This window comes from Chiloscyllium plagiosum, unplaced genomic scaffold (assembly GCF_037043375.1).
Source record: "Chiloscyllium plagiosum isolate Xiang-an unplaced genomic scaffold, Cpla_swu_hap1 HiC_scaffold_25, whole genome shotgun sequence".
Lineage (NCBI taxonomy): Eukaryota > Metazoa > Chordata > Chondrichthyes > Orectolobiformes > Hemiscylliidae > Chiloscyllium > Chiloscyllium plagiosum.
In genome coordinates, this window is record NW_028270163.1 from 33,197,357 (window position 1) to 33,221,978 (window position 24,622).

Here is a 24,622-nt window from a genome sequence, read left to right on the forward strand (position 1 = left end):
TCCACTTTCCTCATTTCTGAAGAAGGGCTTATGCCCGAAACGTCGATTCTCCTGTTCCTTGGATGCTGCCTGACCTGCTGCGCTTTTCCAGCAACACATTTTCAGCTCTTGTTTTTAAAAATCCCAATCCATTTTGTTCCAAAAGATAAAAATACAGCTGTTCACAGTTTGTATCATTCTAAGCTTGGCAGAATCATAAAATACTGGCGTTCCTCCATCACAACAATTAGAGAAAAAGACAACTTTAATTTCAACTTAGTCTTTAACACACATTCATTTGTTGAAAACTCAACCATTCTTTTCTTTGGAAAAAGGTGTCACAGACACTACTGACCTCCAAGATCATACAGATCTTGAGGTAACACAAAAGCCACTGATTTAGGAATGGGAAGAGAAGCTATTAGCATCAACCCTCTGGCTATGATTAGACACAGATGAGAATTGAACCAGGTGAGTGCAGTTACCCAGTTGCCCAACAGTGGAAAAGTGTTGTTTTTACCACAGTCATACAGCTTGCAATTGGGAGTGTTGATAAGAGCTGATGTTTTTAAACAGTAGAGGGGCAGAAACAAGATAAAAGAGGAAATTAAATAGGTAATAAAAATACGATCATCCATATTGAATTTTCAATTGACCAGATAGATAGCATTTCTTCCTTCACTCTCCTGCCCATTTTGTCAATAAATGTCCAATTCCATAATGAGCACGCAAATTAGACATGAAAGGAAGAGAAACACTAGTTACACAGTTATAAGCCAAACATGGTGCAGACCTGATCCCAAGTATATGTATGCAGGTCAAAAGGCTGTTCCTGACAAGCTGGTTCCACTTTAGGGTAGGCATAACATTGGCAAAGTCACAAATGTCTTTCCCCACCTTCCACCAAGTAAGATACATGGTTAGAAACGCTGGAGAAAATCAGCAGGTCTGGCAGCATCCATGGGGAGAGAAAGCAAAGGCAATGTATCAGGTCCAGCGATTCTGATGAAAGGTGATTAGTCCTGAAACACTGACTCTGCTTTCTCTCCCCATAGATGCTGCCTGATTTGCTGAGCTCCTCCAGCAGTTTCTGTTTTTGTATCGGATTTCCAGCATCCGTTAGCTCTTTGCTTTATTTTGCTTAAAGATATTTGGACAGCTGGAACTTCTTCAGATATTAACCTGTCATTATTAAGCACAATGAGAATCCAATCATTTATTCTAATTTTACTGAGTGAAGCAGGATTTGCAGATGGAAAGGTCAAGATCACCTAAGTGCGTGTTAGAAATAGAACCTACAGGACACAGATCCAATCAAAACAATTAATTTCCAAGGCATTGAGGGATTGGTGACACAGAAGCTGGGAGTGTTACAACTTTATCTGAGTCCTGGATGTATTAAAATTAACATAGAACATAGATCATAGAACAATACAGCATAGAACAGGCCCTTCGGCCCACAATGTTGTGCCGAACATTTGTCCTAGCTTAAGCACCCATCCATGTACCTATCCAATTGCCGCTTAAAGGTCGCCAATGATTCTGGCTCTGCCACTCCCACAGGCAGCGCATTCCATGCCCCCACCACTCTCTGAGTAAAGAACCTACCCCTGACATCCCCCTATACCTTCCACCCTTCACCTTAAATTTATGTCCCCTTGTAACACTCTGTTGTACCTGGGGAAAAAGTTTCTGACTGTCTACTCTATCTATTCCCCTGATCATCTTATAAACCTCTATCAAGTCACCCCTCATCCTTCGCCGTTCCAATGAGAAAAGGCCTAGCACTCTCAACCTATCCTCGTACGACCTATTCTCCATTCCAGGCAACATCCTGGTAAATCTTCTCTGCACCCTCTCCAAAGCTTCCACATCTTTCCTAAAGTGAGGCGACCAGAACTGCACACAGTACTCCAAATGTGGCTAACCAAGGTCCTGTACAGCTGCAACATCACTTCACGACTCTTGAATTCAATCCCTCTGCTAATGAACGCTAATACACCATAGGCCTTCTTACAAGCTCTATCCACCCGAGTGGCAACTTTCAAAAGATCTATGAACATAGACCCCAAGATCCCTCTGCTCCTCCACCTCACTAAGAACCCTACCGTTAACCCTGTATTCTGCATTCTTATTTGTCCTTCCAAAATGGACAACCTCACACTTGACAGGGTTGAACTCCATCTGCCACTCCTCAGCCCAGCTCTGCATCATATCTAAGTCCCTTTGCAGCTGACAACAGCCCTCCTCACTATCCACAACTCCACCAATCTTCGTATCATCTGCAAATTTACTGGCCCACCCTTCGACTCCCTCTTCTAAGTCATTAATAAAAATTACAAACAGCAGAGGACCCAGAACTGATCCCTGCGGAACTCCACTTGTAACTGGGCTCCAGGCTGAATATTTGCCATCTACCACCACTCTCTGACTTCGACCGGTTAGCCAGTTTTCTATCCAACTGGCCAAATTTCCCTCTATCCCATGCCTCCTGACTTTCCGCATAAGCCTACCATGGGGAACCTTATCAAATGCCTTACTAAAATCCATGTACACTACATCCACTGCTCTACCCTAATCCACATGCTTGGTCACCTCCTCAAAGAATTCATATAAGACTTGTAAGGCAAGACCTACCCTTCACAAATCCGTGCTGGCTGTCCCTAATCAAGCAGTGTCTTTCCAGATACTCATAAATCCTATCCCTCAGTACCCTTTCCATTACTTTGCCTACCACCGAAGTAAGACTAACTGGCCTGTAATTTCCGGGGTTATCCCTATTCCCTTTTTTGAACAGGGGCACAACATTCGCCACTCTCCAGTCCCCTGGTACCACCCCCTTTGACAGTGAAGACGAAAAGATCATTGCCAACGGTTCTGCAATTTCCTGTCTTGCTTCCCACATAATCCTAGGATATATCCCGTCAGGCCCGGGGCATTTGTCTATCCTCAAGTTGTTCAAAATGTCCAACACATCTTCCTTCCTAACAAGTATTTCTTCTCGCTTACCAGTCCGTTTCACACTCTCCTCTTCAACAATCCGGTTCCTCTCATTTGTAAATACTGAAGAAAAGTACTCATTCAAGACCTCTCCTATCTCTTCTGGCTCAATACACAGTCTCCCACTACTGTCCTTGATCGGACCTGCCCTCGTTCTCGTCATTCTCATGTTTCTCACATTTGCATAAAAGGTTATCCTTGATCCTATCCGCCAAAGATTTTTCATGCTCTCTCTTAGCTCTCCTAATCCCTTTCTTCAGCTCCCTTCTGGCTATCCTGTATCCCTCCAATGCTCTGTCTGAACCTTGTTTCCTCAACCTTATGTAAGCCCCCTTCTTCCTCTTTACAAGACATTCAACCTCCCTCGTCAACCAAGGTTCCCTCACACGACCATCTTTTTCCTGCCTGACAGGTACACACATATCAAGGACACGTCGTATCTGTTCCTTGAAAAAGTTCCACATTTCCACGACATCCTTCCCTGACAGCCTATGCTCCCAACTTATGCTCCTCAGATCCTGTCTTACAGCATCGTAATTACCCTTCCCCCACTTGTAAAACCGACCCTGTTGCATGCACCTATCTCTCTCCATAACCAAGGTGAAAGTCACAGAATTGTGGTCACCATCACCAAAATGTTCACCCACTAACAAGCCCATCACTTGTCCCGGTTCGTTACCAAGTACCAAATCCAATATGGCCTCCCCTCTGGTCGGACAATCTACATACTGAGTTAGAAAAGCTTCCTGGACACACTGCACAAACACCTCCCCATCCAATCTACTTGATCTAAAGAGCTTCCAATCAATATTTGGGAAGTTGAAATCGCCCATGACTACTACCCTGTGGCTTCTGCACCTTTCCAAAAACTGTTTCCCAATCTGTTTCTCCACATCTCTGCTGCTATTGGGGGGCCTATAGTAAACACCGAACAAGGTGACTGCTCCTTTCCTATTTCTGACTTCAGCCCATACTACCTTCAAAGGCAGATCCCCCTCGAACTGCCTTTCTGCAGCCGTTATACCATTACTAATTAGCAACTCCACCCCCCCTCCTTTTTTTAACCATCCTCCCTAATCTTACTGAAACATCTGTAACCAGGAACCTCCAACAACCATTCCTGTCCCTCTTCTATCCACGTTTCCGTGATGGCCACAACATCATAGTCCCAGGTACCGATCCACGCCTTAAGTTCACCCACCTTATTTCTGATACTCCTTGCGTTAAAGTATACACACTTGAACCCATCTCTGTGTCCGCAAGTATTTCCTGTCAGTGCTACCTTCTCCACAGCCTCCCTACATTCTTGGACATCCTGACAAACAGCTAACCTATTTGCTGCACTACAAGTCCGGATCCCATTCCCCTGCCAAATTAGTTTAAATCCCCCCGAAATGTGCTAGCAAACCTACCCCCCAGGATATTGGTGCCCTTCTGGTTCAGGTGCAACCCGTCCTGCTTGTACAGGTCCCACCTTCCCCAGAATGCAGTCCAATTGTCCAAATACCTGAAGCCCTCCCTCCTACTCCATCCTTGCAGCCACGTGTTCAACTGCACTCTCTCCCTATTCCTTGCCTCACTGTCACGTGGCACCGGCAACAACCCAGAGATGACGACTCTGTCCATCCTAACTTTTAGCTTCCAGCCTAACACCCTGAGCTCCTGAATGACCTCCCCACCCCTCTTCCTACCTATGTCATTGGTGCCAACAAGCACCACGACCTCTGGCTGCACACCCTCCCCCTTAAGGATTCTGAAGACACGGTCCAAGACGTCTTGGACCCTGGCACTCAGGAGGCAACAAACCATCCGAGAGTCTCGCCCATGTCCACAGAACCGCCTGTCCGTCCCTCTAACTACAGAGTCTCCTATAACTAGTGCTCTCCTCCTCTCCCCCTTTCCCTTCTGAGCCTCAGAGCTGGACCTCGTGCCAGAGACCCGGTCAGTGCAGCTTACCCCTGCTAGGCCTTCTCCCCCAACAGTATCCAAAGTGGTATACTTATTGTTGAGGGGAATGACCACAGGGGATCCCTGCACTGCCTGCTTCCTCCCCTTCCCACCTCTAACTGTTACCCAGCTACCTCTGTTATCTGGCATAACTATGTCCCTGTAGCTTCTATCTATCACCCTCTCAGCCTCTTGAATAATCCTCAGTTCATCCAACTCCAGTTCCAGTTCCCTAACACGTTCTGTGAGGAGCAGGAGCTGACTGCATTTCCTGCAGATGAAGTCGGCAGGAGCATCGGTGGTCACCCCTACCTCAAACATCCTGCAGGAGGAACATTCCACTGCCTGCGCTGCCATAACTCTACACTTAGTCTCCAAAACAAGAACACTGAGTAGCTTACCTGTGGACTTTAAAGTTAGGTTAGAGGAGGAGGATGGGAGGGAGACCCTACTTTGTAGGGCCTGGGGTCCAGAACACACCCACTCAAATATCAATCACTTACCTTCCCGAACAGCTCTGCGCTCCAACTTCACTTCCGCCCAGCTCGCGCCGCTCTCTGCTGGGAAAAGACCGTTGGCGTCGAATTAAGTTCTTAAATATAAATCACTTACCTTCCCGACCAGCTCTGCGCTCCAACTTCACTTCCGCCCAGCTCGCGCCGCTCTCTGCTGTTTTAAAAGCCATGAAAACTTTGGGATGGCACTGGGATCCCAAAGGTGTTCCATAGAAAAAAATCTCTTAATTGGGAGGAGTGGTAAATAATGAAGAATATTAGAAATATTTATACATGCACTAACCTCACAGACACACTTGATCTGCTGGCAGGGATTAGCCCTTTAACCACAAGACAGCATCCTCCATTCCAGGCATCCTTTGAACACCCATGGGTCTTCACACAGCCATTGGCCGGATCCAGCTGCTGATCCACAAACAGAGGCTGAATTTCCTGTGCACTAAGATTAAGCCAACTTCCAGCAACCTCCACCTGCAGGAAGCAACACCACAGTGCTGGTAAATGACTGAAGCAAGATACAAAAATAGTGAAGTCTACTGGCAGGCAATGTGAAATGGGAATCAGTAGACAATTTAGATTCTGATTTTTATTGATGGTACTCAAAATAAAAATATTATTACCAGTATTGATTTTCTGCATTTTTAATCTCAGTGGATTAATTAATCGTTCAAACAACTAATCTAAAATACCAACAGCCTGGCATCATAATCAAATATTTCCAAGAATATATCCATGATACATGTCAAATTAAGAGCAAAACTGTTTTTAGGTAGCGCCTCTTATCGGTTCAGGATACCCTAATGGACTTTAAAGTCAATATAAAATGTAATTCTCCAAGTCTCCTTTATGTTTGCAAGTTACAAGTAACATTCGTGTATATAAGTGCCAGGCAATTACCATCTTCAACAAGAGAATTTAACCATTGTCCCTTGACATTCAATGGCATTGCCATTTGCTGAATTCCCTACTATCAACCTCCTGGGATTACCACGGACCAGAAACTGATCTGAGTAGCTGTAAATACTATAGCAACTACAGCTGGTCAGAGGCTAGGAACCTTCAAGCTTCAGCCTCCCCAAAACGTATCCATCATCTACAAGGCACAAGTCAGGAATGTAATGGAACACTGCCCACTTAAACAAATGGGTGCAGCTCCAACAACACTCAAGAAGTTTGACACCATCCAGAAAAAGCAGCCCACTTGATTGGCACCACATCAATAAGCATCCACTCCCTCCACCATCAACACTCAGTAGCAGTAGTGTATACCATTTACAAGATGCACTGCAGAAAATCACCAAGGCTCCTTAAACAGCTCTATCCAAGCCCGTGACTATTACCATCTAGAAGGACAAGGGACAGCAGTACAGAACAACTTGACCACCTTCAAGTTCCTCTTCAAGCCACTCAGCATTCCAACTTGGGAATATATCACGTCTTTTCACTGTCACTGGGTCAAAATCCTGAAACTCTGTCCCTAATGGCATTGTGTGGTACCCACACAGATAGCCTGCAGTGGTATTTCAAGGCAGCTCACTACACCTTCTCAAAGGCAACTACGCACAAGCAATAAACGATGACCCAGCTAGTAACACCCACACTTCATTATGACCACTCACTGTTGTAATGTAAGAACAATGGCATCAAGTATTCTGGGCTGAGCAAAGCAGCAGCAGCAATTGCATCCAGGAGCAGACAGTTTTAGTAATATTACAGAGGGGTAAACATTGGCCGTGATATGAGGCAGCGGTGCATTGCACTTCTTTTGAAACAATGCCGTAAGATCATTTAAAATCTCTTGAGAGGGCAGATGGGGTCTCGCCTTCATGTTTTATAATTCCTGCAGGAAGTACTGTGCTGAGTGTGTTAGCCCCGATTACAGTACTCATACCTCTGGAGTGAATCTTCAATCCACAACCTTCTACCTGAGAAAGTGAGAGTGCTACTGCTGAGTGTACACTGTAGATGCTTAAAGGCTCTTCTTCTTGCATATTATTGTCTGAAGGTCAAACTGGACCATGAACTGAGCAGTTCCGCTACATCAAAGATCAGAGACATGAAGACTTAGAGAAGTGGTTATGCTACATCTGTATGTTTACTTTTACAGCTATTAAAACACTCAAGATATCATTGTAACTTGTAACATTGTAAATGCCACTACATTTTTGCAAGTGTCCAAGAATGAATGTACAATATGTATAAAGAATGATACGCAGCAAGGATTGACTATGAGCTTGTAATCTAATCAAAGGCTGCAATGCTTTGGACTGATCCTTTATTATGTTATCTAAACACAGATTTGATTATGTCTTTTATAAGGCTCCATATTATTTGTGGCAATATAGATGGAAATTTCAGATCATTACATTAGAAAGTCTTAATGTGCTTGGCTGTGGCTCTGTCTGCAGATTACTTTTAATGTGTTCTATGATTTGGTGCTTTTGCATAGTTAATGCAAGACTTTCCAAAAAATAGAGACATTGAAAATTGTAGCATTTGTTGGCAAGACTTTGTGATTGATGAGGTTTATTTTAGAAATGAAATATTTTTACTTGAACATTTTGACAAGTACCATTGTACTGTGGCTCAGCTTAGATGTTATTTGCAGTCTGCTCACAATGAGCCATAGTGGCCAAGTCCAAGTCAGAGTCAGCAGATTCCTTTTATTGTAAAATATTCAACCATGAATATTCAGAGTTGAGAGTGTGGTGCTGGAAAAGCACAGCAGGTCAGGCAGCATCCGAGGAGCAGGAGAATCGATGTTTCAGGCATGAGCCCTTCATCAGGAAGATGGCTATTCAGAAATTAGGCCATTCAGCCTATCGAGTCTGCTCATGGGTGATAGGTTTCTCAACCCTATTCTCCCGCCTTCTCTCCATAACACTTGATCACGCTGATACTCGATAATCTATTTATCTTAGTCTTAAATTCCTGATGAAGGGCTCATGCTCAAAATGTCAATTCTCCTGCTCCTCGGATGCTGCCTGACCTGTTGTACTTTTCCAACACCACACTCTCGATTCTGATCTCCAGCACCTGCAGTCCTCACTTTCTCCCAACACAAATATTCAACCTCACCCAGGGCAGTGCATAGCTACGCACTAAATTGGTTAGACCACACCAGCAGTAATGTGTGCAGTTTTGGTCTTCTAATACCTTTAGTTCCATTGAGGGAGTGCAATGAAGGTTCAGCAGATGTGTTCCCAGGATGGCAGAACTATCCTATGAAGAGAGTTTGGGCAAACTGGGCCTGTATTCTCTCGAGAATGAGAGGTGATCTCATTGAAAGCTACATAATACTTAAAAGGGTAGGTGCAGGTAAAATTTTCCTCTGTCTTGGGAATTAAAATGAGAGGGATACAATGGTCAAGAAAGCACAACAACTCCACTATTTCCATAAGACCATAAGACATAGGAGTGGAAGTAAGGTCATTCAGCCCATCGAGTCCACTCTGCCATTTAATCATGGCTGATGGGTATTTCAACACCACTTACCCACACTCTCCCCGTAGCCCTTAATTCCTTGCGACACCAAGAATTTATCAGTCTCTGTCTTGAAGACATTTAACGTTCCGGCCTCCACTGCGCTCTGTGACAATGAATTCCACAGGCCCACCACTCTCTGGCCGAAGAAGTGTTTCCTCCTTTCCTTTTTAAATTGACACCCTCTAATTCTAAGGCTGTGCCCACGGGTCCTAGTCTCCCCGCCTGACGGAAACAACTTCCCAGTGTCCACCCTTTTAAGCCAGACATTATCTTATAAGTTTCTATTAGATCTCCCTTCAACCTTCTAAACTCTAATGAATACAATCCCAGGATCCTCAGCCGTTTATCGTATGTTAGGCCTACCATTCCAGGGATAATCTGTGTGAATCTCCGCTAGACATGCTCCAGTGCCAGTATGTCCTTCCTGAGGTGTGGAGCCCAAATTGGATACAGTATTCCAAATGGGGCCTAACTAAAACTTTATAAATTCTCAGAAGCACATTGCTGCTTATATATTCCAACCCTCTTGAGATAAATGGCAATGTTACATTCGCTTTCTTAATCATGGACTCAACCTGCAAGCTAACCTTTAGAGAATCCTGGATTAGCACTCCCAGATCTTTTGTATTTTGGCTTTAAGAATTTTCTCACTGTTTAGAAATAGTCCATGCCTGTGTTCTTTTTTCCAAAATGCAAGGTCTTGTATTTGCTAATGTTAAATTTCATCAGCCATTTCCTGGACCACTCTCCTAAATTGTCTAATTTTTTTCTGCAGCCTCCCCACCTCCTCAGTACTACCTGCCTGTCCACCTAACTTTGTATCATCGGCAAACTTCGCCAGAATGCCCCCAGTCCCTTCATCCAGATCATTAATATATACAAGTGAACAGCTGCAGCCCCAACACTGAACCCTGTGGGACACCACTTGTCACCAGCTGCCATTCCGAAAAAGAACCTTTTATCCCAACTCTCTGCCTTCTGTCAGACAGCCAATCCTCAATCCATGCCTGTAGCTCACCTTGAACACCATGGGCCCTCGCCTTAATCAGCAGCCTCCTGTGAGGCACCTTATCAAAGACCTTTTGGAAGTCTAGGTAGATAACATCCACTGGGTTTCCCTGGTCTAACCTACTTGTTACCTCTTCAAAGAATTCAAACAGGTTTGTCACGCACGACCATCCCTTACTAAATCAGAATGGTGTGTCGCTTCTCTGGTGCCAGGATCAAGGATGTCTCAGAGAGGGTACAGAAAGTTCTTAAGGGGGAGAGAGGCCAGCAAGAGGTCACTGTGCACAATGGAAACAACGACATAGGAAGGGAAAAGGTTGAGATTCTGAAGGGAGATTACAGAGAGTTTGCCAGGAATTTAAAAAGAAGATCCCTCGAGAGTAGTAATATCTGGATTACCGCTGAAAATGTGTTGCTGGAAAAGCACAGCAGGTCAGGCAGCATCCAGGGAACAGGAGAATCGACGTTTCGGGCATAAGCCCTTCTTCCTGAAGAAGGGCTTATGCCCGAAACGTCGATTCTCCCGTTCCCTGGATGCTGCCTGACCTGCTGCGCTTTTCCGCCAACACATTTTCAGCTCTGATCTCCAGCATCTGCAGTCCTCACTTTCTCCTCAAAGATATCTAGATTACTCCCAGTGCTACTAGCTAGTGAGGGCAGGAATAGGAGGATAGAGCAGATGAATGTGTGGCTGAGAAATTGGTGTATGGGAGAAGAATTCACATTTTTGGATCATTGGAATCTCTTTTGGGGTAGAAATAACCTGTACAAGAAGGATGGATTGCACCTAAATTGGAAGGGGACTAATATACTGGCGGGGAGATTTGCTAGAGCTGCTCGGGAGGATTTAAACTAGTAAGGTGGGGTGGACCCAGGGAGATAGTGAGGAAAGAGATCAATCTGAGACTGGTACAGTTGAGAACAAAAGTGAGTCAAACAGTCAGGGCAGGCAGGGTCAAAATAGAGAACAAGGTAGGACTGATAAATTCAACTGCATTTATTTCAACGTAAGAGGCCTAACAGGGAAGGCTGATGAACTCAGGGCATGGTTAAGAACATGGGACTGGGATATCATAGTAATTACAGAAACATGGCTCAGGGATGGACAGGTCTAGCAGCTTAATGTTCCAGGATACAAATGCTACAGGCAGGACAGAAAGGTGGAGGGTGGGGAGGTGCAAGAGAGGAGGGGGTGTGGCGTTTTTGATAAGGGATAGCATTACAGCTGTACTGAGGGAGGGTATTCCCGGAAATACATCCAGGGAAGTTATTTGGGTGGAACTGAGAAATAAGAAAGGGATGATCACATTATTGGGATTGTATTAGAGACCCCCCAATTGTCAGAGGGAAATTGAGAAACAAATTTGTGAGGATGTGTCACTTATCTGTATGAATAATAGGGTAGTTATGGTAGGGGATTTTAATTTTCCAAACATAGACTGGGGCTATGGAGAGGAATCTGTTGAGTGTGTACAAGAAAATTTTCTGAATCAATCTGTGGATGTACCTACTAGAGAAGATGCAAACCTTGACCTACTCTTAGGAAGTAAAGCAGGGCAGGTGACTGAGGTGTCAATGGGGGAGCACTTTAGGGCCAGCGACCATAATTCTATTAGATTTAAAATAGTGATGGAAAACGATTGACCAGGGAAGGCTGGTAGGTATAGGGAATGCTGGATGATGAAAGAAATTGAGGATTTGATTAAGAAAACAAAGGAAGCATATGTCAGTTATAGACAGGAGAGATCGAGTGAATCCTAAGAAGAGTATAAAAGCAGTAGGGGTCTACTTAAGAGAAAAATTCTCTCTCATGCTCCTGTAATTACCTCTATGTAACTTTAACACCATTACATCTGATTTTTCCTCCTCTCTTTCAAACTGTAGACTGAACTCTACCATATTATGATCACTGCTTCCTAAGTGTTCCCTTACTTTAAAATCTTTTATAAAGTCTGGCTCATTACATAGCACTTAGTCCTGAATAGCCTGCTCCCTTGTGGGCTCCATCACAAGCTGTTCCAAAAAGCCATCCTGTAAGCATTCCATGAATTCCCTTTCTTTGGATTGACCAACTACATTATTCACCCAGTCCACCTGCATATTGAAGTCCCCCATGATCACCGTGACCTTGCCTTTCTGACATGCTGTGTCTATTTCCTGGTACATCTTGTACCCGTGGTCCTGACTATTGTTAGGAGGTCTGTACATAACTTCCTCAACAAGCTAAGGAAATTCAGCATGTCCACAAAGACTCCAGCAATTTTTATAGATGCGCCTTAGAAAGCATCCTATCTGGATACATCTCAGCATGGTTTGGCAACTGCTCTTCCCAAGACCATAAGAAACTACAGAGAATTATGAACAGAGCCCAGTCCATCACACAAACCAGCCTCATATCCATTGATTCCATCTATACTTCCTGCTGCCTCAGGAATGCAACTAACATAATCAAAGACACCCCCCACCCGTCATGTTCTCTTCAACCCTCTTCCATCAGGCAGAAGATATGATAGTTTGAATACATGTACAAACAGGTTCAAGAACAGCTTCTTCCCCTCTATAATCAGACTTTTGAATGAACGTCTCAGATGTTAATCGTGATGACTCTCTCTCCACCTTCTCTGTAGCTGTAACACTGTATTCTCCACTCTGTTCTGCTATCCTCATGCATCTTGTAAGGTACAATCTACCTGTAAAGCATGCAAAACAACACTTTTCACTGTATCTCGATGCACATACGGATTGCACCTAAATTGGAAGGGGACTAATATATTGGCAGGGAGATTTGCTAGAGCTGCTTGGGAGGAGTTAAACTAGTAAGGTGGGGCGGGGGGGGGGGGGAACCCAGGGAGATTGTGAGGAAAGGGATCAATCTGAGACTGGTACAGTTAAGAACAGAAGCGAGTCAAACAGTCAGGGCAGGCAGGGACAAGGTAGGACTGATAAATCAAATTGCATTTATTTAAATGCAAGGGGCCTAACAGGGAAGGCAGATGAACTTAGGGCACGGTTAGGAACAGGGAATTGGGATATCATAGCAATTACAGAAACATGGCTCAGGGATGGGCAGGACTGGCAGTTTAATGTTCCAGGATACAAATGTTACAGGATACAAATGTTACAGGAAGGATAGAAAGGGAGGCAAGAGAGGAGGAGGTGTGGCATTTTTGATAAGGTATCGCATTATAGCTGTGCTGAGGGAAGATATTCCCGGAAATACATCCAGGGAAATTATTTGGATGGAACTGAGAAATAAGAAAGGGATGATCACCTTATTGGGATTGTATTATAGACCCCCTAATAGTTAGAGGGAATTGAGAAACAAACTTGTAAGGAGATATCAGCTATCTGTAAGATTAATAGGGTGGTTATGGTGGAGGATTTTAACTTTCCAAACATAGACTGGGACTGCCATAGTGTTAAGGGTCTAGATGGAGAGGAATTTGTACAAGACGATTTTCTGATTCAGTATGTGGATGTACCTACTAGAGAAGGTGCAAAACTTGACCTACTCTTGGGAAAAAAGGGCAGGTGACTGAGGTGTCAGTGGGGGAGCACTTTGGGGCCAGCGACCATAATTGTATTAGTTTCAAAATAGTGATGGATGAGGATTGACCAGATCTAAAAGTTGAGGTTCTAAATTGGAGAAAGGCCAATTTTGATGATATTAGGCAAGAATTTTCGAAAGCTGACTGGGCAGATGTTCGCAGGTAAAGGGACGGCTGGAAAATGGGAAGCCTTCAGAAATGAGATAACGAGAGTCCAGAGAAAGTATATTCCTGTTAGGGTGAAAGGAAAGGCTGGTAGGTATAGGGAATGCTGGATGACTAAAGAAATTGAGGGTTTGGGTAAGAAAAAGAAGGAAGCATATATCAGGTATAGACAGGATAGATCGAGTGAATCCTTAGAACAGTATAAAGGCAGTAGGCGTATACTTAAGAGGGAAATCAGGATAGCAAAAAGGAGACATGAGATAGCTTTGGCAAATAAAGGTAAGGAGAATCCAAAGGGTTTTTACAAATACATTAAGGACAAAAGGGTAACTAGGGAGAGAATATCAGTGAGGTGGCCTTTGTGTGGAGCCGCTGAAAACGGGGGAAGATACTAAACGAGTATTTTGCATCAGTATTTAATGTAGATAAAGACATGGAAGATATAAAATGTAGGGAAATAGAGAGTGACATTTGAAAACTGTCCATATTACAGAAGAATAAGTGCTGGATGTCTTGAAACACAAAGGTGGATACATCCCCAAGAACTGATCAGGTGTACCCCAGAACTCTGTGGGAAGCTAGGAAGTGATTGCTGGGCCTCTTGTTGAGATATCTTTATCATTAATAGTCACAGGTGAGGTGCCGGAAAACTGGAGGTTGGCTAACATGGTGCCACTGTTGAAGAAAGGTGGTAAGGACAAGCCAAGGAACTATAGACCAGTGAACCTGACGTTAGTGGTGGGCAAGTTGTTGAAAGGAATTCTGAGGGACAGGATGTACATGTATTTGGAAAGACAAGGACTGATTAGGGGTAATCAACATGGCTTTGTGCGTGGGAAATCATGTCTCACAAACTTCATTCAGTTTTTTGAAGAAGTAACAAAGAGGATTGATGAGAGCAGAGTGGTAGATTTGATCTATATGGACTTCAGCAAGGCATTCGACAACGTTCCTCATGGGAGACTGGTTAGCAAGGTTAGATCTCATGGAATACAGGGAAAACTAGCCATTTGAATACAGAACTGGCTCAAAGGTAGAAGACAGAGGGTGGTGGTGGAGGGTTGTTTTTCAGACTGCAGGCCCATGACCAGTGGAGTGCCACAAGGATCAGTGCTGGTACCTCTACTTTTCATCATTTATATTAATGATTTGGATGCGTGCATAAGCAGTACAGTTAGTAAGTTTGCAGATGACACCAAAATTGGAGGTGCAGTGGACAGTGGAGAAGGTTACCTCAGATTACAACAAGATCTTAATCAGATGGGCCAATGGGCTGAGAAGTGGCAGATGGTGTTTAATTCAAATAAATGTGAGGTGCTGCATTGTGGGAAAGCAAATCTTAGCAGGACTTATACACTCAGTGGTAAGGTCCTAGGGAGTGTTGCTGAACAAAGAGATCTTGGAGTGCAGGTTCATAGCTCCTTGAAAGTAGAGTCACAGGTAGATAGGATAGTGAAGGCGGCATTTGGTATGCTTTCCCTTATTGGTCAGAATATTGAGTACAGGATTTGGGGGGTCATATTGCGGCTGTACAGGACATTGGTTCAGCCACTGCAATCCTGGTCTCTTTCCTATCAGAAAGATGTTGTGAAACTTGAAAGCGTTCAGAAAAGATTTACAAGGATGTTGCCAGGGTTGGAGGATTTGAGCTATAGGGAGAGGCTGAATAGGCTCTTATCGAGGTTTACAAAATTATGAAGGGCATGGATAGGATAAATAGTATTTTCCCTGGGGTGGGGGAGTCCAGAACTAGAAGGCATAGGTTTAGGGAACGATATAAAAGAGACCTAAGGGGCAACTTTTTCCATGCAGAGGGTGGTACATGTATGGAATGAGCTGCCAGAAGAATTGGTGGAGGCTGGTACAATTGCAACATTTAAAAGGCATTTGGATGGGTATATGAATATGAAGGCTTTGGAGGGATATGGGCCGGGTGCTGGCAGGTGGGACTAGATTGGGTTGGGATATCTGGTCGGTATGGACGGGTTGGACCGAAGGGTCTGTGACTCTATGACATGACAACAATAAATCAAACTCAAACATAATTTAAAAATAAGGGGGATGTTCCTTTGGTTTGACATGAGAAGAAATTATTTTGGAATGTGAACCTTTGGAAGCTCAGTCTTTGAGTGTCTTTAAGGTCAAAATTGATAGATTTCGGATTACCAGTGGTGTACAGGGTTATGGGGATGGAGCGAGTAAAACGCACTTAAGTGTTCAGTCAGCCATGATCGTATTGAATGGTGGGGTAGGCTCAATGGACAGAATGGCCTACTCCTTTTCCTATATTCCTTACTGATGCCTTTTATGTCAAAAAGGTCCAATAAGAATGAGATGAGTTCAAATGCGCATGAAAGAACTCTGCTGTCTGGGGCGGCACAATGGCTCAGTGGTAGCACTGCTGCCTCACTGCACCAGGGACCCGGGCTCAACTCCAGCCTCGGGCAACTGTCTGTGTGGAGTTGTGTTTGCGTGAGTTTCCTCCGGATGCTCCGGTTTCCTCCCACAATCCAAAGATGTGCAGGTTAGGTGAATTGGCTATGCTAAATTGCCCATAGTGCTTAGGGATGTTTAAGTTCAGTGCATTAGTTAGGGTAAATGTAGAATAATAGGTTCGGGTAATGGGTCTGTGTGGACTTGTTTGAGATTCATTCTGTGCTAAATGGAGTTTGTAGGAGAGTGCCTTTAATGCTGATTTGTAAACAGTCATTAAGAAATAGATTCACAAATGAATAAGAGATGTATGTCCAATATATTTAAGTGTTATTTACATGGAGTCACAGAACATTTATTTTACATGTGCTTGAACAGACTGGCAAATTTTATGTTTGTGCTGAACTGCAGAATCAAGCAAAACAAACACCACTGCAGCATCAAGAATTCTCTATAAAACACAAAGCGGAGGTGACAGTAACCATCCTCAAAGTCAAGGCAGCATTTGGTCCAGTACTGGTCAGTAAATGTCCAGGGGAAACCCTTCCAGTAGCTGGTCTCAACAGGATTTATGGAAATGCTCACCAGACGTCAGTCACTGCAGCCTCAGGACATGACTGCAGGAGCTCCTCAGGGAAACATCCTGAGTCAATCTTTTTAAGTTATGTTATAAATGACCTTCTTTCCCTCATAATGTCATGAACTAGGCTGTTCATTGAGCATTCAACTTGTTTAATTCCACTTCTGCAATAATTAAGCAACCTGAGCCAACTTACAACAGAGCCTGAATAAACATAGGCCTGGGACTCAAGTCACTAGTACAAGTGCCAGGTCATGATTATCTATCTCCACATCCCCAATTTTAAAGTCTACTGTTATCAACAAACCTCCTTCCACAAACAAACTGCCATCATTGAATCAAGGAATAAGTGATCTAGCCATATCAATATAGTAGCTAAAAGACCAGGCCAAACACTGCACCCTGTAAAAGGAGGTTCACTTCCTGACTCCTCAGAGCTTCTCCATCATTTACAAGGCTCAAGTCGGGAATGTAATGGTGTATTCAAGATTCATACAGTCATAGAGATGTACAGCATGGAAACAGACCCTTTGGTCCAACCCGTCCATGCCGACCAGATATCCCAACCCAATCTAGTCCCACCTGCCAGCACCCGGCCCATATCCCTACAAACCCTTCCTATTCATATAAATGTCCAAATGCCTTTTAAATGTTGCAATTGTACCAGCCTCCACCACTTCCTCTGGCAGCTCATTCCATACATGTACCACCCTCTACTGGACCTGGATATAATACAATAACATCACAAAGGAAGCTCATCACAAACAGGCTAGAGTTTTTACAGCACAGAAAGAGGCCTTTCGGCCCTATGCTATGGTGCTTCAAGTGTTCATCTGAACAGTTCTTAAATGTCTTGAGGGTCCCTGCCCCTCCCATGCTTTTGGGCAGCAAAAACAGGTTTTCCAGAAAAAGGTTTTCCTCAAAATCTTCTAAACTTCCTGCTCCTTACCTCAAAACTGGGCCCCCTGTTTACTGACCCTTCTACCTAAAGGAAAGGTTTCTCCCAAGCTATCCTGCCTCTGACCCTTCAGAAATTTGTACACCTCAATCAGATCCACTCTCAGCTTCCACCACTCAGAGAAAACAATCCCAGCCACTCTAGTCTCTCTTCACAGCTGAAATTGTGCTAATTGTATAAATAAGATTAGGTGTTTACAAGACGGGGAGGTGCACTCTTCTGCGATAACAGCATGTGGGTATACAACACACTAAAGAGAGAGGGAGTGAGTGAGAGAGAGACAGGGAGAGAGGGAGAGAGAGAGAGAGAGAGAGAGAGAGAGAGAGAGAGAGAGAGAGAGAGAGAGAGAGAGAGAGAGAGAGAGAGAGAGAGAGAGAGAGAGAGAGAGAGAGAGAGAGAGACTCCCATAAAAAATTTCAATTTAAATCTAACACGGTGCCACTGAGGATTTGATCTGTGTTACACAGCCCTGTTAGGGGGCTATTGCTGGTCAATTTGGTTATTGGTTCTTTTATTGGTTCATTTAAAGAGCATCAGGAGATACATACTGACACTGGTTGGGGACTGTAGACTTAGGAACCATAAATTTCTGATTTCTCACTTTGTCAATGAATCTAAAACTAAGTAAAGATTGACATTTGGATCTCCTCACCAAGTGGCTGTCAAACCTAATAACACAGAGCAACTCCCTTGAGTAGTGCCTCCACCACTGGGTGTAATACCCAGTTTCTCCATTAGTAGCGTACAATTTACCAAGATTACAGCAAACATCCGTTCTTGTCCTTTCAGCATTACCACCAAGAAGTGCAAGAGCAACAAAATTATGACCATCCTCCTCAAAATCACAGACTATCCTGACTAGACTGCAAGCTGCTATTTCTGCAATGTTGCTGCACTAACCCCTGGATGTTCCCTGTCTAACAGTATTGTTGAAGTCCTGGAAAGACAGGAACTGCACTAGTTCAAGGAGGACCACCATCTTCTCAGGAGCATGGAGGGCAATTGAAATGTACATATACCACCCTCTACTGCACCTGGATGAACTTAATACAATAACATCACAAAGGAAGCTCATCCTAAGGACATATTTTTAAACATAACGAGGAAGGTGAATCAGGGGGATGCTCAGTCCTACCATTGCAGCAATGATGACTAGTTACAAAAATGAATGTGTTCAACATTCTTTTTTTCATGCAATTAAATTCAAAATTAGTTTGCTCCACATAGCCTCCCTCCACATGTCTGCTGCCTGAGTACAGGGAGGGAAGGAGTTAACGTTGTACTGTAAAGTTAGTCAGTCAAGTCCTACCTTTCCATTCCTGTAAAGATTCATTCCAATGCCCTGACAGAAAGAGGTGGCAAAGGGCAAGCTGCAGATGCTATGACTGGGTAAGTATTCAGTCAACAAGTTCCAGAACCTAGAAAGAGACAGACAGACAACAGATTCCAACACATAACAAATCCTTTCACAAAATGTGATCAATAATGTCAAACTGCCCCCACAACCTAACTTATATTTACATAATCCCTTCAACATGGTAAAACATTCTAAGGCACTTCAAACAAATGGTTATCACATGTACAGATATTGGACCAGGCAAAACAGACTTTGAAAGGAAGGGAGAGAGTTGGAACAGAGAAGTAGTTTTGGGAGGAAATCTCAGAGCAGCCCTAATGTCTTCTCTACCTGCAATAACTGCACAGAACTCATTCCCATAATGCTTGCTCTTTCACCCACTGTGTCAAATGGAACAATGGAAATTCCAGTAGCATTTGTGCCGTGTTGTTTGACACTTCAGTCGCATGGGGTAAATCAGCCATTGACATTTGGTGAATTGATGCTCTCCATTAGGTGAGACATTAGGACCCTGTGGCAATCTATTTGACTGAGAACACACAAGAGTCTACCTGGCCATGTTAAAATTAAGTAAAAAGTCCTGCAGGTAGAAACAATCCTCAATGTTATAAAAATAATCTCCAGTCTAGCTGCATTCAGTTATGCAGTAAAGAGGCCACCGTCGATGAAAATGAAATTCTGGCAGTTACTGTATTGCAACTGGATGCTGGGTAATAATTAGCTGCCAGTACTAAAAATATTCTTTGACTGGAACAAGACTAAAACCAGAAAGGGAAATTAGGGATAATATTAGACCCAGGAAGGGACATAAAAATTGGCTAAAAAAAGCAGCATACCTGCAGATTGGAAGTAGTTTAGATTTAGCAAAGAAGGACAAAGGGATTGACTAAGAGAGGGAAAATAGAGTAACATAAAAACTGATTGTAAAAGCTTCTGAGGGTATGTGAAGAGAAAAAGGTTCATGAAGAGAAAAAGGTCAGTGAAGACAAATGTAGGTCCCTTACAGTCAAAAACAGGTTACATTTAAATTGGGAACAAATTGGCAAACCAATAAAATATACATTTTGGTTCTGTATTCATGAAGGAGGACACATAAAATGTCCCAAAATGTTGAGGAACAGAGGGTCTATTGAGAGGAAAGAACCAAATGAAATCAGTACTAGTAGGGAAATGGTGTTGGGAAATTGATGGGATTAAATACTGATAAATCCCTAGAGTCCAATAATCTACATCTCAGAGTATTTCAGGAAGTGGCCGTGGAAATAATGGAAACATTGGTGCCATATTTCAAGATTCTACAGTCTTTGGAACAGTTCCTGTAGATTGTTAGGCTGGCTAATGTAACCCCACTGTTTAAAAAAGAGGATAGAGAGAAAACTGGGAAATATAGAATGGCTAACCTAGTGTCATAGCACAGAAAATGTTGGAGTTCATTTTAAAAGGTTCAAAAGCAGAGCACTTGGCAAATAATGAAAGGATCGGACAGAGAGAGCATGGACTTAAGGAAGGGAAAACATCCTTGATAAATCTACTAAAGTATGAGGATTGTAATTCGAGACATTGATAAGGAGGAGCCGTTGGATGTGGTTTACTTGAGCTTACAGAAGGCACACAACATTGGCATGTATAATTAAAGTGAATGGGCTTGGAAATAGTGGAATGACATAGTTAGGGAACTAGCTGGCAGATAGGAAACAGAGTAGGAATAAATGGGCAGTCAGTGACTAGTGGGTTACCACAGTGATGAGTAATTAGACTCCAGCTATTCACGAGATATATTCATGATTTAGATGAGGGAACGAAATATAATGTCTGTAAGTTTGCAGACAGCACAAAGTTGACTAAGAGAGTGAGATATGAGGAGGATGCAAAGATGCTTCAGTCTGATTGAAACAAGTTGAGCAAGTGAGCAAATGCATGGTAAATGAAGTATAATGTTGTTATATTGGACATCAGAGTGAGAGGATTCAGGAGCAGGAATGTCTTGCTGCAATTGCACAGGGCATTGGTGAGACTATACATAGAGTATTGTGTGCAACTTTGGTCTCCTTATCAAAGGAAGGATGTTCTGATTATGGAGAGAGTGCAATAAAGATTTATTAGACTTACTCCTGGGTAGCAGGACTAACATATGAAGAGATGCTAAATCGGTCCAGATTATACTCACTTGAGTTTAGAAAAATGATCTCATAGAAAGCAATAAAATTCTAACAGGACTAGGCAGTATAAATGCAGGAAGGATGGTCCCAATGACAATCCAGAACCAGGGATCACAGTCTTTGGATACAGGATGGACCATATCAGGAGAAATTTCTTCACCCAGAGAGTAGTGAGCCTTTGGAATTCTCTCCCAGAGAAAAGCAATTGAGGTGAAAACATTGAACATTTAAGAAGGAATGAGATATGGTGGCATGGTAGCTCAGTGGTTAGCACTGCTGCCTCACAGCACCAGGATCCCAGGTTCAATTCCAGTCTCGGACGACTGTCTGTGTGGAGTTTGCACATTCTCCCTGTGTCTGCGTGGGTTTCCTCCGGGTGCTCCGGTTTCCTCCCACAGTCACAAAGATGTGCAGGTCAGGTGAATTGGCCATGCTAAATTGCTCATAATGTTAGGTGCATTAGTCAGAGGGAAATGGGTCTGGGTGGGTTACCCTTTGGAGGGTCGGTGCGGACTGGTTGGGCCAAAGGGCCTGTTTCCACACGGTAGGGAATCTAATCATTCTTATGGCTAAAGGGATCAAAGAGTGTGCGGTGATAGCTGGAATAAGTTCCCCAGTTGAATGATGAGCCATGATTATAGGATTGAATGGCAAAACAGACTCGAAGGACCAAATCACCTTTCCCCATTCCTACCTTTTACCTTTCTCTGTTTCTGTGACAGAGCTGCTGTCCGCAATATCGCTCAGCCTCAATGCTATTCTACCCCAGCCCTTAATCCCAGTTCATCTCTGGGATAACATTCACCGCACTTGTTGCACATATTGTGTGTCATATGGTGAACTTGGTGACCTGATGGCCGCAAGTTTGGCAAGCATCAATATTCCATTGGACAATGTTGACTTACTTGTGTTGGTTTTGATGGAAGTTTTCCTTTCCCAAAGTCTCGTAGACCCAGCCAGGAGCAAATATAGCTGCGGAGAAGTTGTACTTGCGGATGAGTTCCAAAGACTGGAATACAATGCAAATTACTATGAAGTTGTAACAGTAGAAAGAAATTTTGTGGTTAGAAGCTTTCAACAAACGGGATGATTAAATACATTTTTGCAACTTGCGCAAAAATTATCCTTAACTTTCTGCAAATTATAACAGTGTCAAACAGGGATTTGCAAAAGTTATCAAAATAAGTTGTACTAACAGAGTAGAAATCTTCATTAATATAGAACCTTGCCATTTCTCCAGACATCATGAAGTACTTTATACAGAAGGAATTGATTTGAAATATTGGTGAATAAGCCTGACATTGGCACACTGCAATTTCGCACATACGACTGTGAGATGGTCAGTTAGCCAATTTAATAATTGTAGAGATAACGGAGGAAGAAGGTGGAACAACTACTGGTTTACTTCAAGTCGTATCACATACTCTTTAACATTCACCTGCAATAGGCAGGTAGGCTTTCTATTTAATGCTGCATTGAAGAGCTAATGAGTTCTGAAACTTTTAGTTTTAAGCGCAGGGAATCACTTGCATGATGAACATCAATATCTTTTTACTAAAATTAACTTCCATTTATGTATTACTTTGAACTATTAGAGGATAGTCTGAACGTACTTCAAAGACATAATTACATGTTCCAAAATGCACACAATTGTGTCACAGCTTCTCATATTTAAAATGAAATTGTTCCATGTTCCTGGATTTGTAATTTGCTTGAGTAACATACAGTATACAAAAGAATGACCTACAATTGCCTTTTTCTTAAAAATAATCTGTCTTTGAGCTGCTGTACAGACTTTTATAAAATAACCACAAAAAAAGGCTCTAGTCAATGCAGGAACTGGCAGGAAATCTGATATTCAACCATTAAACAACTTGTGTGGTATCCATACTTGAAGAAGAATTGGTCTAGCACACGCAAACTGGACCTTCAATTCATTCCTTTATTTTCAACTGGACTTATAAGACGCATTGCATTCTGAAACTGATGAAAAAGCATTATCCAGACCAGTGCAAATTGCAGACTATTACCTTTATAATTTACTCTTTGGCCTTAAACTTTTCAGATTTTAGCTTTCATTCAACAGCTGCAAAAACAAATTTCTGGCCAATTCCAAATTCTTGTCTCAGTATTCGAACTTGAAGAATTTAAAAAATGTTTAGCCATGATTTATTACCATCATTTGAGCATGGTCAAAGAACTGTACTGTGAAACCTCATTCGGTCAAATGCACATAGCAGCAGCTGTGAATACAATGAATCAACAGCAGAGGGCAGCAAAAGCACTAATATGAAATGCAAATTCCTTTGCAAATGTCAAAGCCCTGTACCAGCAAAGAAGGGAACTCCTTATTCCACTGTGCCACACTTAATTCTTCCTCTTCCTAAAATGTCACCAATTAGATAGTCTGACAAAATTGCTGCAATAAAACCGTAATGGTCCAGAAAATCAAAGTTGTGAACTTTTCAACATAAGTTAGAAATGACTTTTTATTTCTATTCCTTTTTGGATGTGGGCATGGGCATCATTAGCAAGGCCAGCATTTATTGCCCATCCTCATAATTACTATTGAACTAAGTGACTTACTAGGCCATTTCAGTTGGGGGGGGGGGGGGTGGTGATGAGAGTGGAGTCACATGTCAACAGGACCAAGGGCTGATTTCCTTCCCACAAGGACTGTAGTAAATCAGATGGGGGATTTACAACAATGTTAGTTGGCATGGTCATTATTAAGCAGAATAACTTTATATTCCAGACTTATTAATTGAATTTAAACCTCACCCCCTGAAATTAATTGAATTTAAACCCCAGCCACATGGGATCTGAACCAGTGTCAGCCTGGGTCACTGGAGTAGTAATTTCACTGGATTCATACAAGACCACTATCTCCCTTTACCAGTCGACTGACAATTTGAGCAACAATATGTTCACTAAGCACAGATCAATATTCATATCTGCAATTCATGCAAACGATAAACAGAATATCCCATTAAAATGACCAAAATACTCAATGTCAGAGATTTGAAGGGTCCATTGAAAAAAATGCAGTCATATAATAAGAGAGAAATAAAATAAGAGATTTGGGAGGAGGAGTTAAGAACTGCCTTAGGAGCTGTTAATTGTCTGAATTCAGCTCTAAATCAACCTTACCCGATTGGTTGTAAACTCTCCCCCTACGACATCTCCTCGACCAAACACGTCAATTCCAACATAGATATCAGCCTGGCGTCCTTCCATCATCGATGTCATTTGCTGAAGATGTTCCTCCATCCAGTTATAGTTCAGGAAAATGCCATCACAAGAGTCAAAGAATACTCTGCACGAAGGAACGAAAATGTGTGAAGTAACAAAAAAAATTTAGATACTCAAAATAAAAATGTGTGGCTCAAAGTAAAATGAGTCACAACAAGATCACATACTAGCAACATAAAGCAGTGGTCAAACACTCAGGCATTGTTATGCATTTGTGAATAAAATGTTTGAGTTT

General features: G+C 42.8%; 1 protein-coding gene across 2 annotated transcripts in view; it reads right to left on the reverse strand.

The window, feature by feature from the left end:
• Positions 1-24,622, reverse strand: part of engase (endo-beta-N-acetylglucosaminidase) — a 62,355-nt gene that overhangs the window by 13,579 nt on the left and 24,154 nt on the right. For both annotated transcript variants that reach the window (XM_088000587.1, XM_043714672.2), the window contains exons 7-10: positions 24,286-24,451; positions 22,041-22,144; positions 18,929-19,037; positions 5,725-5,912 (exon numbers count right to left, since the gene is read on the reverse strand). In XM_088000587.1, the coding sequence (XP_087856713.1) occupies positions 5,725-5,912; positions 18,929-19,037; positions 22,041-22,144; positions 24,286-24,451 (567 nt within the window). The remainder of the gene's footprint in view (positions 1-5,724; positions 5,913-18,928; positions 19,038-22,040; positions 22,145-24,285; positions 24,452-24,622) is intronic.